The 16,947-nt window shown below is 48.4% G+C and overlaps 1 protein-coding gene across 1 annotated transcript in view; it reads right to left on the bottom strand.

The window, feature by feature from the left end:
- LOC115194961 (sushi, von Willebrand factor type A, EGF and pentraxin domain-containing protein 1) overlaps positions 1-16,947 on the bottom strand; it is a 162,527-nt gene that overhangs the window by 21,281 nt on the left and 124,299 nt on the right. The window contains exons 36-47 of the mRNA XM_029754865.1: positions 12,327-12,411; positions 11,613-11,804; positions 10,461-10,628; positions 9,993-10,191; positions 9,402-9,875; positions 6,546-9,316; positions 6,084-6,315; positions 5,050-5,205; positions 4,154-4,217; positions 3,884-4,057; positions 3,276-3,452; positions 1,755-1,940 (exon numbers count right to left, since the gene is read on the bottom strand). Coding sequence (XP_029610725.1) covers positions 1,755-1,940; positions 3,276-3,452; positions 3,884-4,057; positions 4,154-4,217; positions 5,050-5,205; positions 6,084-6,315; positions 6,546-9,316; positions 9,402-9,875; positions 9,993-10,191; positions 10,461-10,628; positions 11,613-11,804; positions 12,327-12,411 — 4,878 coding nt within the window. The remainder of the gene's footprint in view (positions 1-1,754; positions 1,941-3,275; positions 3,453-3,883; positions 4,058-4,153; positions 4,218-5,049; positions 5,206-6,083; positions 6,316-6,545; positions 9,317-9,401; positions 9,876-9,992; positions 10,192-10,460; positions 10,629-11,612; positions 11,805-12,326; positions 12,412-16,947) is intronic.

The following is a 16,947-nucleotide window of genomic DNA, read 5'->3' as shown; positions in this document are numbered from 1 at the left end:
ATTTTGATTTTCCCATGATGTCAAGCAAAGAGGCACTGAGTTTGAAGGTTGGCCTTGAAATACATCCACAGGTACACCTCAAATTGAGTCAAATGATGTCAATAAGCCTATCAGAAGCTTCTAAAGCCATGACATCATTTTCTGGAATTTTCCAAGCTGTTTAAAGGCACAGTCAACTTAGTGTATGTAAACTTCTGACCCACTAGAATTGTGATACAGTGAATTATAAGTGAAATAATCCGTCTGTAAACAATTGTTGGAAAAATTACTTTTGTCATGCACAAAGTACGTCCTAACCGACTTGCCAAAACTATAGTTTTTTAACAAGAAATTTGTGGAGTGGTTGAAAAACGAGTGTTAATGACTAAGTGTATGTAAACTTCTGACTTCAACTGTATGTGTTTCTCTTTTACAGCCACAGACTCAAGTGATATCTGTGTCTTTGTCAGCGGCGATAGTGGAGCAATTCTAGGAATCTGAGAGAACTAAGGGCAATTAAAAGCAATGTTCCAGCGATCGTGGAGACTACATTCACGGTAAACGCTGCGTATGTCGGCTAAACTGGAAATTACCTTCAGATTTTTACGCGGATCTTCCACGATACTTTGGCGATACAGATTGAATCCAGCCCTCGATCGCGTCCCAAATGGCATCCTTTTCCCTATATAGTGCACTACTTTTGACGAGAGCTTTATGGGCCCTGGTCAATAGTAGTGGACTATAAAAGGAATAGGAGGTCATTTGGTACGCATTTCTACATTATATCAGAGTAAACTCCCACCCGGTAAACAACAATATCAATATGGTGACTCATTCTCAACTGTAACTAATCTCTCACATCTACCCTGTGGGACATGGGTGTTCCTTCCACCTACTGTAGGCTGCATCTGAAATGGAACCCTATTCACTATATAGTGCACTACTTTTAAAACCAGGGCCCATAGGGCTAGGGTCAAAAGTAGTGCACTATATAGGGAGCAGAGCACAACCTAGAGAACACACTTTATGGCTGCACTGATTTTATGGCTGTTCTTCTTAATAAAACACTAACCTTGACGTGTACCAGATGAAGGAAAGTTGAGAGAGAGAGAGAGAGAGAGAGAGAGAGAGAGAGAGAGAGAGAGAGAGAGAGAGAGAGAGAGAGAGAGAGAGAGAAAGGGAGAAACAGAGAAGGAGGAGGATGACGGAGGAAGTAAGATTCAACCCTTTTATGTTGACCAAGAATGCTACACCTTATCTTTAAATTGTCGTTTCGTTCCAATGTCAATATCCTCGTTGGGACGTGAAGTAATAAAATACTAACATGTGGTGGAGGGGTTGGTGTAGCCTACCTACCAGTCATGTCTTACATTGTTGACCAGACACTCTCGGCGTAGTGTACTGGGTTGTCCTGATGAGGTAGGTTTTGTGTTCAGGCTTTCGTTCTAGCCCTGCGCTAACCTAACTTAGCAGGCATAGAAAGATGCCTAAGCAAAGTCTCCACAGAAGTTAGTCTGAAAATACTGTGTCCCTAAAAACCAGCAACATCCGCTTTCTGCCAATGTCGCTAAGGCTGGCCCTGCACTTGTTTTAGTGGTTAATGGTTTATTTATTAACCTTAGTTAACTAGGTAAATAAACGTGGTTGGCAACACATTCTCTTGTACAATAATGAGCTGATTGGTTGTGTTAGTACTGGGCTGGAACAAAACCCTACACCCCATGTGGATCTCCAGGACCAGGCTTGAAGAACAGTAGTTTAAAGCCTCTACTCACTCTCACAGGCAGTGCTGACTGAGGTCCATGTCTGGTCGCTCCTACAGGTGATGGAGGCGGTGCCTTTCGCCTGGTGGCCCTTGGGACAGGTGAACGGTAATGACTGACCCACGTAGAACAGCCGTTTAGAAGTGTTACCACTCCCGCTGCTCTCCTTCCATCCAGGGGGAGGGGGACATGGTTTGGCTGCATGGGGAGACACAGAGTATAGTGTTGGATTACGATGTAGACATGACAAAGTGTGTAAAATGTAGAGGGGAATAGCAGTAGGGCAGCATAACATACAAATCCACCCCTGTGGAACGGATAAAAATGTTGTCGATCTTTATAAAATGTATTCGATAGCGGACATTTCCATTACACATGTCGCAATGTTTTTTTGTTGCTACATAGCTTTTCTCTAATATACCTGGAAACCTGCCTAATGATCGTGTCAATGAACTCTAATCTAAGGAGCATAGATACACCATGTTGGGCTGTCATTTCATTTAGCCTTAATCAGCCGTCAGTGCTCTTATACTGCGTTTACACAGGCTGTCCAAATCTGGTATTTTTTCAATAAAGGGTCTTGAAAACAATCTGATGTTAAAAGACCTGATGTGATTAGTGGACAAAATATCAGAATTTGTCTGCCTGTGTAAGCAGCCTTAATCACATTATTTTCAGGGCATTGGCTACAGTTATGAAACTGCCTGTCAGACAGTGTTGATGTTGCAAAGTATTCCAGGCATTCTATGTGTCGGCCCTCCCTCCCCTCCCTCTGTGGTGTGTGTGTGTGTGTGTGTGTGTGTGTGTGTGCGTGCGTGTGTGTGGGTGAATGTTGGCTCTCCCTCCCCTCCCTCTGTGGTGTGTGTGTGTGTGTGTGTGTGTGCGTGCGTGCGTGCGTGTGTGTGGGTGGGTGTTGGCTCTCCCTCACCTCCCTCTGTGGTGTGTGTGTGTGTGCGCGTGTGTGCGCGTGTGTGTTTGTGTGTGTGTGTGTGCATGTGTGTGTGTGTGTGTGTGTGTGTGGGTGAGTGGGTGTTGGCTCTCCCTCCCCTCCCTCTGTGGTATTTGTGTGTGTGTGTGTGTGTGTGTGTGTGTGTGTGTGTGTGTGTGTGTGTGTGTGTGTGTGTGTGTGTGTGTGTGTGTGTGTGTGTGTGTGTGTGTTTGTCAACCCTCCCCTCCCTCTGTGGTGTGGTATTAGTGTGTGTGTGTGTGTGGTTTCTTGTGCAAAGCTGATGTCCAAACCCCTAAAGAATGTGACGTGTGGAAATACATTTGGTTTTCTCTGGTTTGTTCTCATTGTAGATTGGGTGCAAACCAATAGTAAGAACAGAGCCTGAGCTAAATGAATAAGATAAAACCATCAGCTGTCTCTTTTATTCTGTCAGGAGGTTTCCCTGACCATGTGACCTCACCAGGAAAAACTGGACCCTATTTTCAGTCATGTGACCTGACCAAGAAAAACTCCTGCCCTGATTCTATGAAGCAAGAAGAAAAATAAGAGATTCCAACACATTCATGTTTGTCTCAGAGTCGTACGTTGACAGAAGGGGAAGATGGAGCTCCATGTCCCGTCGCCCATACACGCCACCAGAGCATCCCCTTCTAGGGCGTAGCCTTTATCACACTGAAACGCTACAGCACCCCCGGTGGTCAGGCTGCGCTCCTGCACCCTGCCATTCAACAACTCTTTGGGGATGTTACAACCCTGGCCAACTGAGAGGGGGAGGGGGAGAAGGAGAGAGAGGGAGAGGGGAGAGAGAGAGAGAGAGCGAGAGAGAGGAAGAGGGAGAGAGAGATGGAGAAAGAGAGAGGGAGGGGGAGAGAGAGAGAGAGGGAGAGGGGGAGAGAGAGAGAGAGAGAGAGCGAGAGAGAGGAAGAGGGAGAGAGAGATGGAGAAAGAGAGAGGGAGGGGGAGAGAGAGAGAGAGAGAGAGAGAGAAAGAAAGAGAGAGAGAGAGAGAGAGAGAGAGAGGAAGAGGGAGAGAGAGATGGAGAAAGAGAGAGGGAGGGGGATAATAAAGAACCTTTATTTTCCATGCTTCACATTTCAAGTTGCCTTGTCAAACATGTCCACAACCATTGCTTAGGAAACATTTGAACAGATACAGACTGTGGACAATACGATGAACTAGGAATAATTCATACCTTCACACGTTGGTGCAGGCAAACTCCATGTTCCATTGGCCAAACAGGTGAGGTTCTGTGGACCAATTAGATGTAGGCCAGGGTTGCAAACATAGCTGACGTTGCTCTGGTACGTCTCTCCTGATGCCTGTAACTCTGCATTCTCCACTGAGGGAGGTGGACCACACGACACAGCTGAGGACACACAAGATGGAAGAAGGAAACTGGAGTTAAATGAGGTTCATAAGCATTGCATGAATGAATGGATTGGACGTGTGCTCACACACTTACCGACACAGGTAGGCTGAGCCCTGTTCCATGTTCTATCACCTTGACAGGTTTGTACAGAGTCTCCCTGTAACAAGGTGAGTATTAAACACACTATTAAACACTGAAGACATACTGTATACACTAAATAGACACTGGGCATTGTGAATCTCTCTGTAAACATACAGTGACTCAGCTTTCTCTCACAGTGACTCAGATTTCTCTGGTAACATTATGACCCACCATTTTATAGGAAATTGCATCATGTGATTTCCAGTAATGGAACATCAGCCTAGGCATTAGCAGATTACTTTTCACCCGAAGTACGGGTGAAGGAGCATTTATTAGACTTCTCACTGTAGCAATTGGAAAAATTCCATGCACTCAAAATATTATGATCAATGAGGTTTTGCACAAAAAGGCTCCTTAACAGCTTCTCCCCCAAAGCCATAAGACTGCTGGAATTAATCAAATGGCTACCCGGACTGTTTACATTGACCCCCCTTTTATTATACTGCTGCTACTCGCTGTTTATTATCTATGCATAGTCACTTTAGAAATGACCTTGACTAACCTGTACCCTCGCACATTGACTCGGTACTGGTACCCCTGTATATACCTCGTTATTTTTATGCAATTTTCTGGTGTTCATTTTTGATTTGATTTATTTTCAGTTTAGTTTATTTAGTAAATATTTAACTTAACTCTTAACTCTATTTCTTGAACTGCATCGTTGGTTAAGGGCTTGTAAATAAGCATTTCAACGTAAGGTCTACAGTACATCTGTTGTATTTGGCGCATATGACAAATACAATTTGATTTGATTTGAAATGCAAGCTAAATTGTCGATATTTTTCTCTGCTCTGTAATAATATTGTAATGTTAATATTGTAATAATGTCATGTTGTATCAGACATTACCTTCATCTCAAACCCAGGCAGGCAGGTGTACAAGACGATGTCTCCGTAGCCGTAACTGTCCCCCTTGGAGATACCATGGGGAAGAGGAGGAGGCTTCTCACAAACCACCAGAACACAGGAGACAGAGGAGAGGCCTGGAGACCAGCTACCACCCAGCTACAACAACAGAATGAGTTAATAATCATGACCTTAATTCATATTCAGTAAACATCTGTGAATGGTGGATCTGTAAATCTCGCTGGATACCTATGCTAAACGACTACAATGTGAACGATGAAAAGCCAGAATGAACATAGGAAGGATTGAGAGACGTGATTACGGACCAGAGAGCTGTCTAGAGTTAAAAAAAGTAGAAGTGAGAAAGTTGAGATTGTTGAACATAAATACACACTGAGTGTACAAATCATTAGGAACACCTGCTCTTCCCATGACATAGACTGACCAGGTGAATCTGCGTGAAATGTATGATCCCTTATTGATGTCACTTGTTAAATCCACTTCAATCAGTGTAGATGAAGGGGAGGAGACAAGTTAAAGAAGGATTGTTAAGCCTTGAGACAATTGAGACATGGATTGTGTGTGTGTGCCATTCAGAGGGTGAATGGGCAAGACAAAAGATTTAACTGCCTTTTGAACAGGGTATGGTAGTAGGTGCCAGGCACACCGGTTTGAGTGTCAAGAACTGCAACGCTGCTGGGTTTTTCATTCTCAACAGTTTCATATGTGTATCAAGAATGGTCCACCACCCAAAGGACATCCAGCCAACTTGACACAACTGAAGTAAGCACTGGAGTCAACATGGGCCAGCATCCCTGTGGAACGCTTTCGACACCTTGAGTCCATTCCCCGACGAATTGAGGCTGATCTGAGGGCAGAAGGGGCTGCTAATGTTTTGTGCACTCAGTGTATATTATATTAAAATGTTATCCAACATCACTGACCATCGCAACACATCGACCATGTCGACACTTGAGTGGGTGTAAATTGGCTGTAAATCATCTCTTCATGTTTTCAGTGCATTAAAACTGTCTTACCAGACACTCTGCCAGGTCTGGCCCCTGCAGGAGGAACCCTGGTGGGCAGGAGAAGGTGACTGTCCCCCCTACAGGGGTGAGGTCCTCCCCCGTGACCAGGATGTGGGTGGTGAGGTTGGCAGGGAGCGGGCATGGGGCGGGGCGGCACCTGATGATGTGTTTAGACCAGGTGCCGTCATACTGACAGGTCAGAGAGTCAGACTGGCTGGTCAGCTCATACCCCTCATCACACCTAGAGAGAGAGAGGGGAGGGAGAGAGAGAGAAAGAGAAATGGGAGATGGGGGTGAGGGAGGGAGAGAGACAGGAAGAGAAAGAGAAAGAGGGAGAGAGGATGTGAGAGAGAGCGAGAAAGAGGGAGAGGGATAATAAATACCATACTATCTACTTGAATAGCACTTCTCTAACACCTAGATGAACAAAGAGGTTTTAACTCTCTGAAAGATACAGAAGTTCAAATTCACCTGTATTGGATCTGGCTTCCGAAGGTAAACCTCTCTCCCACCACATGAGCATGTGGTTCAGCAGTTGGCTCTCCACAGGAGACGGGCTCACAGCTGATCCTCACCTCGCCCCACCTGCCCTCCCTACCACAGGTAACATGGGGGTAGGACCCCTTCATCTGGTAACCCGGCCTGCACCTGTAGGTAACTGTGTCTGGGACAGTGGAGCTGGCGCCCTGCAGGACAGTATGGGGTACTGCAGGCGGGGCAGCCACGCACCTCCCCCGGCCACACACAGGAACACCCGGGCTCCACACCCCGCCCTTCTCACAAGTTGCAGCCGCCGGCCCCAGGACCTTGTAGCCCTCATCGCAGAGGAAGAAGACGCGGTCGCCGCAGGCATGGTCGCGCCCTAGCACCACCCCGTATTTTAACACTGGAGGGGTGCAGAGGCAGGGGCGGCACTCCGGTACCGTCCCGACCCAATGGCCTTGGGCGGAACAGCGTAGGACGGGGTCACCGAAGACCTCGTACCCGTCGAAACACACGTACTCCACGACATCATCATAGTGGAAGCTGGAGCCGTTGAGGTAACCGTGGCTGATGTCCTGCGGCGGGTCACAGGTGATGATGTCACAGCGAGGGGGGGGTCCTTCCCCCCAGAGTCCGTCCCCTCGACACATACGCTTGGGTTCGCCGCCGCTGAGGATGTACCCCTCCTCACACTCATACCACACCTCACGGCTGTAGCCAAAGTCAGAGCCCAGGACTCTACCGTTGGGGATGGGTGCTGGTCTACCGCAGTGGGCTGGACGGCACTCAGGCGACCCATGACTCCAGGTACCATCGGCCTGACAGACACTAACAGAGGGGCCTTGTAGGAGCAAGCCGGACTTACAGCTCAGCGCTACATGTTTGTTAAACGTATATTCCTTCCCTGTCACAGTGACATCACTAGGAACGACGGGAGAGCCACAGGAGATAGGCTCACACCAAGGCTTCTCAGAGTCCCACTTCCCGTCCGCCTTACAAGTCCTGGTGTCACCGCCCTTCAGGGCGAACCCGGAACTACACTCGTAACGCAACACCTCCAGATACAGGAAGGAGTCTCCCTCGGCCGAGCCGTTATCGATGTCACCCGGGTCACCGCAGGATATAGGTCGGCAGACAGGCGGTACGTCGCTCCACTGTCGGCCCGCCACACACTGTCTGACTGACTCCCCCTCTAACTCGTAGCCCTCCTCACAGCTGTACTTCACCAGGCTACCCAGGGATGTGTCTGTGACGTTCACAGAACCGTGGTCCGGGCTGGGCGGCTCCTCACACTCAGCAGGAACACACATGGGAGCTGTCCCGTTCCACCCCCCCTCCTCCAGGCACACTAAGGCAGTAGAGGTTGTAAGCTCATAGCTCTTATGGCAGCGGTACACTATCACAGTCCCATGCAGGAAGCTCATATCCATGGGTGATAACGGCACTGTAGCGCCACCTATAGGCCTGGAGGTTATAGCGTCGTCCCTCCCGGCTAGCTCCGCATTCGGATCCAAGAGCCTCGAATACTCGCCGAAGTCGATATGAGGGGGCAGGCCGCAGTCAGAGGGGATGCAGACTGGGACGGAACTGGACCAACCAAACTCCTCACAGGTCAGGTGGTTCTGGCCGACCAATTGGAAGCCAGGGAAACAGCTGTAGAAGATGGTGACGCCGAACTTGTGGTCGAGACCCTCCACAAAGCCGTTGTCTATGGGGTTCGGTGGAGCGCAGTAGATCTGGACACACACGGGCGTCCCCTGGTCCCACTCCCCGTTCGCTAGACACTTCAGCGTCTCCGGACCATGTAGACGGTAACCGCGGTGACAGGAGAAGTTGACCACGTGGTTGAACTGGAGTTTGGTATATGCCACCTTCCCATTGGGTATCTCTTTCGGGACGGAGCACTCGATTGGTTGACAGGAAGGTACACCTCCGATCCAGAGCCCACTTTCACCACAGAGTACCGTAGCGTTACCAACCAAGCTATACCCAGGTTTACAGCTGTAGAGAGCCGTGCTGAGGTACATCAGTCCCTGAACGTCCACTATGCCGTTAGCTATCTCTACAGGTTGAGGACACTCTACTGGGATGCACTCTGGGACAGGACTGCTCCAATATCCATCTGCCTGGCAGGTCACAGACCCCTCCTTCCTCAGAGTAAACCCGTCCATGCAGGAGTAGTTCACCACCGAGCCGAAATAGGATGGAGTAGACAACGGTGCCGATGACGGGTCGCCAAATGCCACCTCGGGCGGAGGACCGCAAAACACCTGCTTGCAGACAGGGAAGGTGTCGTTCCACTCCTGGGCGAGGGTGCAGCGGAGGGTCCGGGCGCCGTGGAGAACGTAGCCGTCCTCGCAGGACAGTTCCACGATACCAGAGTCCAAACTACGTAGAACCAGGTGGTTCTCATCTAGGGGCGGTTCTGGGCACTGGACCAGCGAGCAGTGTGGATGACTCGACTTGTCCCACTTGCCGTACTTCAGACACGTCCACACAGCGTCGCCGGTTAGCTTGTAGCCCTCGTCGCAGATGTACTCAACCTTGTGGCCCACCTCGAAGACGGAGCCAATGGAGCCACGGTGTTGGCCGTGCAGGATGATGGGCGGGGGGTCGCAGGTCAGGATGTGGCAGACGGGCGGGTCGCCGTTGGACCACTGGCGGTTGGCCTGGCACACTCTCTCCGGATGTCCGGTCAGTTGGTAGCCGTCGTCGCACGCATATGTCACCTTGCTGTTGAAGATGAAATGACCTTTGTTCTGTGGGTTGGAACACAAAATAAGATGTTTTATGATACAGAGTAGACTGTGTTTTGACATGAATTTGAGCAGAGGAACAACATACCTGGATGAATCCATTCTCGAGTGACGGGGGGGACGGGCAGGAGACAGGCTGGCAGACAGGCAGGACCCCACCCCACTTTCCATTGGCCTCACATGTCCTCCTCTTCTCCCCTTGGATCAGGAAACCCTTATCACAGCTATACGCCACCATCGCTCCAAAACTATAGTTGGTCCCACTCACATACCCCCTCTCGATGCCCTCCGGTTTGGAGCACCGCACCGGCACGCAACCCACTTCGTATGGCGAGGGCGTCCATTCCCCTCCCATCATGCATTTCAATTTGGCAGTCGTGTTGAGGATGAAGCCCTCTTCGCATTTGTAGTTGAGCTCTGTGTTGCTGGCGTACTTGGGTTTGTTGACCGAGTCCAAGATGGAATGGGGCAGGTCAGGTGGTCGCTGGCAGAAGGTGGCGATGCAACGAGGGGCCTCCTGGCCTTTGGGGGGCGCCCACAATCCCTGGGCGTTGCAGACCACCTTTAAATCAAATCAAACTTTATTTAACTTTGCATTTAGAATCGCAACACACTTTACTTAAAAACAACAAGATGAAAGACATTTTAAAAATGAAGGGCAATAACATAGATGAATAACCTTGGAGTTGTTGCCAGCGGTGTAGCCATCCGTACAGAAGTAGTTGGCCGTGTCGCCAAACAGCTGGTGGCCGGCGACAGCGAGGGCGTGGTCTATGGAAGGGGGAGGGCCACAGGAGCGGGGGACACACTGAGCGGAAGTGGGACTCCATTGGCCAGTTGACAGGCACTCTCTGGTCTCTGGTCCAATCAGAGTGTAGCTGTGGGGACACCGTGCCAATCAATGAAGATCAGGGTAGGAAGTAATACATCTAAACAATGTAACAAAAAGTAAACATACACAATCATATATATACCATTACTACTGTAGTATAACTACATAAACTACTACTTGACTTTAATGATAACTATAATGCTAACACTGAGGTAGTCTTGTTCAGCCATGTCTCTTACAAATGCGTGGCAAGGCCTCAATTGAGTTAAGAGGCTGATAAAGTATAACTAATGAAACATGGTTGACAGTATTTACCCTTCTTTGCAGACGTAGTGCACCTTGTTGCCCAGGGTGTAGTCGTCCCCCATGGTCACTGAGTCCCGGAGGGCGGGGGGGTCTCCACAGTGGACACTGGCGCAGAGAGGGGCAGGGCTGCTCCACTCTCCTGACGCCTCACACACCACCTCCTCAGAGCCCTGCAGTCTTAAAGGCCCAAAGCAGTAGTTTTTATATCAATATCAAACAATTATTACCTTACTCTAATCGACTGTCCATTAAAACAGGCAAATTGTTTGTTTTTTGCAACAACAACAAAAAATACAAGCAAGAATTTTGCTAGAAATTTACCACATGGTGATGTCACCATGGAAAGCCGAATCTCCCGCCCATGCAAACCTGCTGATTAGAAAGTGCTGTGTAGATTATAATTTCAACCAGCAACTATCAGGAAATAGCACTGATCACATTTTTTCACACTTTTACAGTGTTAGTTTTGTTAGCTGTTGTACAATATGATGCAAAACATAGGAAAAAATATTATTTTGACTGCACTGGGCCTTTAACACACGAATGCCTTTTGCACACACACTGTGTAATACTAATACACTTACACTCACAACACTTTTAAAGGGTAAGGGAAACACTAGACTTTAGAACGCCAGCTAACTGTAACTATAAATTGCCATATTGCCATTGTCGCGCCACTGGTAGGCAATTTAAGATGGCGCTGACCATAGGTCAAATAAACATTGTTCAAGATCAAAATATTTAAAATAGAGATGTTTCTATGTTACATGCACATGTTTAGTATTGTGGATTGAATACATGTTGTTGCTTAGCTTTACATTCCCCTTTAAGCAGTATGAAACAACAGCCAATTATTACTATCATATATTACTAGCTACCACTTTCAAAGTCACTGCATCCAGGCAGGCGCTTCAATGTATAGATTAATGAACGTCTTATTATTTTAGATGTAAATGGATCTTGTCCTTTTGTGAACCCCAGAAACGACCTATATAACCTGGGACTGCTGGTCTAGAATCAGTTTCGACCTTTTAGAGCATAACTAATATGATTATATGGACAGTTGGTGGGGACCTGATCCTAGATCAGAACTCCAACACTGAGATACTATGTGGACGTAAGAACAGAAATGATAAACCAGGACAGACATTCCATCCTAACCTGTATCCCTCTGCACAGCTGTAGATCACTGTAGACAGGTAGGTTTTCCCTTTGAGGGTGAAATCTGCGTTGTCTACGTGTGGAGGTTCCCCGCAGGTGACTGGCTGACAGACAGGGGGCGCACTGCTCCACTTCAGATTGGCCTGACACTGGATCTCATAGGGGTCACCTGGAATGAACCCCTTAACGCAGCTGGAGTAGAGGAAAGCGAAATATTGTACGTACATTCATAATGGGGGAACATGGGAGATGTGGCAATATAAATAGAGGTTTAATTTCAACAACTATCTATCAGCTTAACTCCCATTATATACATGTGTTTGTTGATATCTTTACTTACTGTAATATACTGTATATTATACACTAGACAGCCCTCAAACTCAACTCTGGACCTTGAAGCCAGTTCCACTGCGTTTTTTCATTGTTCCCTCTAATCAGGGACTGATTTAGACCTGGGACACCAGGTGGGTGCAATTAATTATCAGGTAGAACAGAAAACCAGCAGGCTCTGGACCTCGTAGGGTAAGAGTTGAGTACCCCTGCTATACGATATCTCAATTGGAAAGAGAAAATAAAGAGGAGAAGCTCTTTTATCTCAATTAACTATTAACGCAACAGCATTATCTCAATGCAACAGCAAATTCATATTGTTGTTGTGTCTAAATGGTCTACTTTGTCAGCGTGACACTTGTTGTAAATGGCTGACGGTGGTACCTGAAAGTCACCTTGCTTCCAAACGTGAAGTTGGTGCCCTTCATCACAGCATTCTCTGGGACAGAGGGCCTTCCACAGGAGAGGGCTGGAGATCAACACAATACCATGTAGGGCTGATCAGTTCTAGTAAACTCCTTCCAGAAGATTCTTAGCCTCGTTTGATTAAGTGATCTTAAGTGATCTTAATCAAAGATTATGGATATACTGACAAGATACATGTCTCTCCGTCCTAACAATGGGAGTCGTTGTCCATATACGGGCATGTATCTTGTCAGTATATGCATAATATATATTAAGATCACGTAATTGGTCAATTGCGCACAAGGTCTAACCAAAATGTTACTTCCTCTTTTAACCCAACCCCTCCACACATCGTTTTTTTGGGGAGAGGCGCAGGGGGTTGCCACACTGTGTGCCCCTTGAGCAAGTGCCTTGCTCAAGGGCACACTGGCAGGCAATGGCATCTAGGATTTGACAGCAGCATCCCTCTGGTTGCCAGCTTACTTCCTGACAGATTTTTATTTCTTATGAAAGCCTTGTAGGGGAACCTAGCCTGAGTGCCAGTCTGTTTGTGCTATCATGCATGGTTTGACATGACAAGAGGTTGGCATGATAGCACAAACCCAGGCTAAGGGAACCAGCTCAGTAAGGCACAAGCCTGAGCTTGCCTGGTCTCCCCACACACTGACATAGATAGGGCGGGCAGGTAGCCTAGCGGTTAGAGAGGCGAGCCAGCAACCGGAGGGTTGCCAATTCGAATCCTGGGTCTGACGGGAAAAATCTGGAAGGAAGTAAGCTGGCAACCAGAGGGATGCTGCTGTCAAATCCTAGATGCCATTGCCTGCCATTGAGCAAGGCACTTAACCTTCCAGAACAACAGCTCCCCGGGCACACATGTCAAGGCACAATGTAACAAGATGTAGAAAAAAATGCACTTTATTCAATTCAAACAGAAACATTGTACATTCTGCAAATCCATTAGGTGATTCGAAATAACTAAAAGGTCAATTTCAGAGTTCCCACTCATTCCTGCGCTTGGTCATCTTATTCGATCATAAAGAAACTACAGTTACATTCTTTCTGGCAAGACATCATGTGTTATCTCAATCAAAACACAGTGTACTCTGTATCATAAAACATCTTATTTTGTGTGGACTAGGGTTAGATCAAGAGCCAGTGTGGACAAGGGTTAGATCAAGAGCCAGTGTGGACAAGGGTTAGATCAAGAGCAAGTGTGGACAAGGGTTAGATCAAGAGCCAGTGTGGACAAGGGTTAGATCAAGAGCAAGTGTGGACCAGGGTTAGATCAAGAGCAAGTGTGGACCAGGGTTAGATTTTGAGCCAGTGTGGACAAGGGTTAGATCAAGAGCCAGTGTGGACTAGGGTTAGATCAAGAGCCAGTGTGGACTAGGGTTAGATCAAGAGCCAGTGTGGACTAGGGTTAGATCAAGAGCAAGTGTGGACCAGGGTTAGATCAAGAGCCAGTGTGGAATAGGGTTAGATCTAGAGCATGTGTGGGTTAGGGTTAGATCCACAGCCAGTGTGGGTTAGGGTTAGACCCACAGCCAGTGTGAGTAAGGGATAGATCCACAGCCAGTGTAGGTAAGGGTTAGATCCACAGCCAGTGTGGGTTAGGGTCAGATCCAGAGCCAGTGTGGGTAAGGGATAGATCCAGAGCCAGTGTGGGTAAGGGATAGATCCACAGCCAGTGTGGGTTAGGGTCAGATCCAGAGACAGTGTGGGTAAGGGATAGATCCACAGCCAGTGTGGGTTAGGGTCAGATCCAGAACCAGTGTGGGTTAGGGTTAGATCCAGAACCAGTGTGAGTTAGGGTTAGATCCAGAACCAGTGTGGGTAAGGGTTAGATCCAGAGCCAGTGTGGGTAAGGGTCAGATCCACAGCCAGTGTGGTTTAGGGTCAGATCCACCGCCAGTGTGGGTTAGGGTTAGATCCACAGCCAGTGTGGGTAAGGGTTAGATCCACAGCCAAAGTGGGTAAGGGATAGATCCACAGCCAGTGTGGGTTAAGGTTAGATCCACAGCCAGTGTGAGTAAGGGTTAGATCCAGAACCAGTGTGGGTAAGGGTTAGATCCACAGCCAGTGTGGGTAAGGGATAGATCCAGAACCAGTGTGGGTAAGGGATAGATCCACAGCCACTGTGGGTAGGGATAGATCCAGAGCCAGTGTGGGTAAGGGATAGATCCACAGCCAGTGTGGGTTAGGGTTAGATCCACAGCCAGTGTGAGTTACGGTTAGATCCAGAGCCAGTGTGGATAAGGGGTAGATCCAGATCCAGTGTGGTTAAGGGATAGATCCACAGCCAGTGTGTGTTATGGTTAGATCCACAGCCAGTGTGAGTTAGGGTTAGATCCACAGCCAGTGTGGGTAAGGGATAGATCTACAGCCAGTGTGGGTTAGGGTTAGAGCCACAGCCAGTGTGAGTTAGGGTTAGATCAAGAGCCAGTGTGGGTAAGGGATAGATCCAGAACGAGTGTGGGTTAGGGATAGATCCACAGCCAGTGTGGGTAAGGGATAGATCCAGAACAAGTGTGGGTAAGGGATAGATCCACAGCCAGTGTGGGTTAGTGTTAGATCCACAGCCAGTGTGGGTTAGGGTTAGATCCACAGCCAGTGTGGATAAGGGGTAGATCCAGATCCAGTGTGGGTAAGGGATAGATCCACAGCCAGTGTGGTTAAGGGATAGATCCACAGCCAGTGTGGGTTATGGTTAGATCCACAGCCAGTGTGAGTTAGGGTTAGATCCACAGCCAGTGTGGGTAAGGGATAGATCCACAGCCAGTGTGGGTTAGTGTTAGATCCACAGCCAGTGTGGGTTAAGAATAGATCCAGAACCAGTGTGGGTAAGGGATAGATCCACAGCCAGTGTGGGTAAGGGATATATCCACAGCCAGTGTGGGTCCGGGTTAGATCCACAGCCAGTGTGGGCAAGGGATAGATCCAGAACCAGTGTGGGTAAGGCATAGATCCACAGCCAGTCTGGGTTAGAGTTAGATCCACAGCCAGTGTGAGATAGGGTTAGATCCAGAACCAGTGTGGGTAAGGGATAGATCCACAGCCACTGTGGGTAAGGGATAGATCCAGAGCCAATGTGGGTAAGGGATAGATCCACAGCCAGTGTGGGTTAGGGTTAGATCCACAGCCAGTGTGAGTTACGGTTAGATCCAGAGCCAGTGTGGGTAAGGGGTAGATCCAGATCCAGTGTGGGTAAGGGATAGACCCACAGCCAGTGTGAGTAAGGGATAGATCAAGAGCCAGTGTGGGTAAGGGATATATCCAGAGCCAGTGTGGGTAAGGGATAGATCCCAGCCAGTGTGGGTAAGGGATAGATCCAGAGCCAGTGTGGGTTAGGGTCAGATCCAGGGCAAGTGTGGGTAAGGGATAGATCCACAGCCAGTGTGGGTTAGGGTTAGATCCACAGCCAGTGTGGGTTAGGGTTAGATCCACAGCCAGTGTGGGTAAGGGTTAGATCCACAGCCAAAGTGGGTAAGGGATAGATCCACAGCCAGTCTGAGTTAGGGTTAGAGCCACAGCCAGTGTGGGTAAGGGATAGATCCAGAACAAGTGTGGGTAAGGGATAGATCCACAGCCAGTATGGGTTAGGGTTAGATCCACAGCCAGTGTGAGTAAGGGTTAGATCCAGAACCAGTGTGGGTTAGGGTTAGATCCACAGCCAGTGTGGGTTAGGGTTAGAGCCACAGCCAGTGTGAGTTAGGGTTAGATCAAGAGCCAGTGTGGGTAAGGGATAGATCCAGAACGAGTGTGGGTAAGGGATAGATCCACAGCCAGTGTGGGTAAGGGATAGATCCAGAGCCAGTGTGCGTAAGGGATAGATCCACAGCCAGTGTGGGTTAGGGTTAGATCCACAGCCAGTGTGGGTAAGGGATAGATCCACAGCCAGTGTGGGTTAGTGTTAGATCCACACCCAGTGTGGGTTAAGGATAGATCCAGAACCAGTGTGGGTAAGGGATAGATCCACAGCCAGTGTGGTTAAGGGTTAGATCCACAGCCAGTGTGGGTTAGGGTTAGACCCACAGCCAGTGTGGGTTATGGTTAGATCCAGATCCAGTGTGGGTAAGGGATAGATCCACAGCCAGTGTGGGTTAGGGTTACATCCACAGCCAGTGTGAATTAGGGTTAGATCCAGAACCAGTGTGGGTAAGGAATAGATCCACAGCCAGAGTGGGTAAAGGATAAATCCAGAGCCAGTGTGGGTAAGGGATAGATCCACAGCCAGTGTTGGTTAGGGTTAGATCCACAGCGAGTGTGGGTTAGGGATAGATCCACAGCCAGTATGGTTAAGGGATAGATCAAGAACCAGTGTGGGTTAGGGTTAGATCCAGTACCAGTGTGGGTTAGGGTTAGATCCAGAACCAGTGTGGGTAAGGGATAGATCCAGAGCCAGTGTGGGTTAGGGTTACATCCAGAACCAGTGTGGGTAAGGGATAGATACAAAGCCCGTGTGGGTTAGGGTTACATCCAGAACCAGTGTGGGTAAGGGATAGATCCAGAGCTTGTGTGGGTTAGGGTTACATCCAGAACCAGTGTGGGTAAGGGATAGATCCAGAGCTTGTGTGGGTTAGGGTTACATCCAGAACCAGTG

This window comes from Salmo trutta, chromosome 5 (genome assembly GCF_901001165.1).
Source record: "Salmo trutta chromosome 5, fSalTru1.1, whole genome shotgun sequence".
NCBI classification, from domain to species: domain Eukaryota; kingdom Metazoa; phylum Chordata; class Actinopteri; order Salmoniformes; family Salmonidae; genus Salmo; species Salmo trutta.
This window is presented reverse-complemented; position numbering and strand designations above follow the sequence as displayed.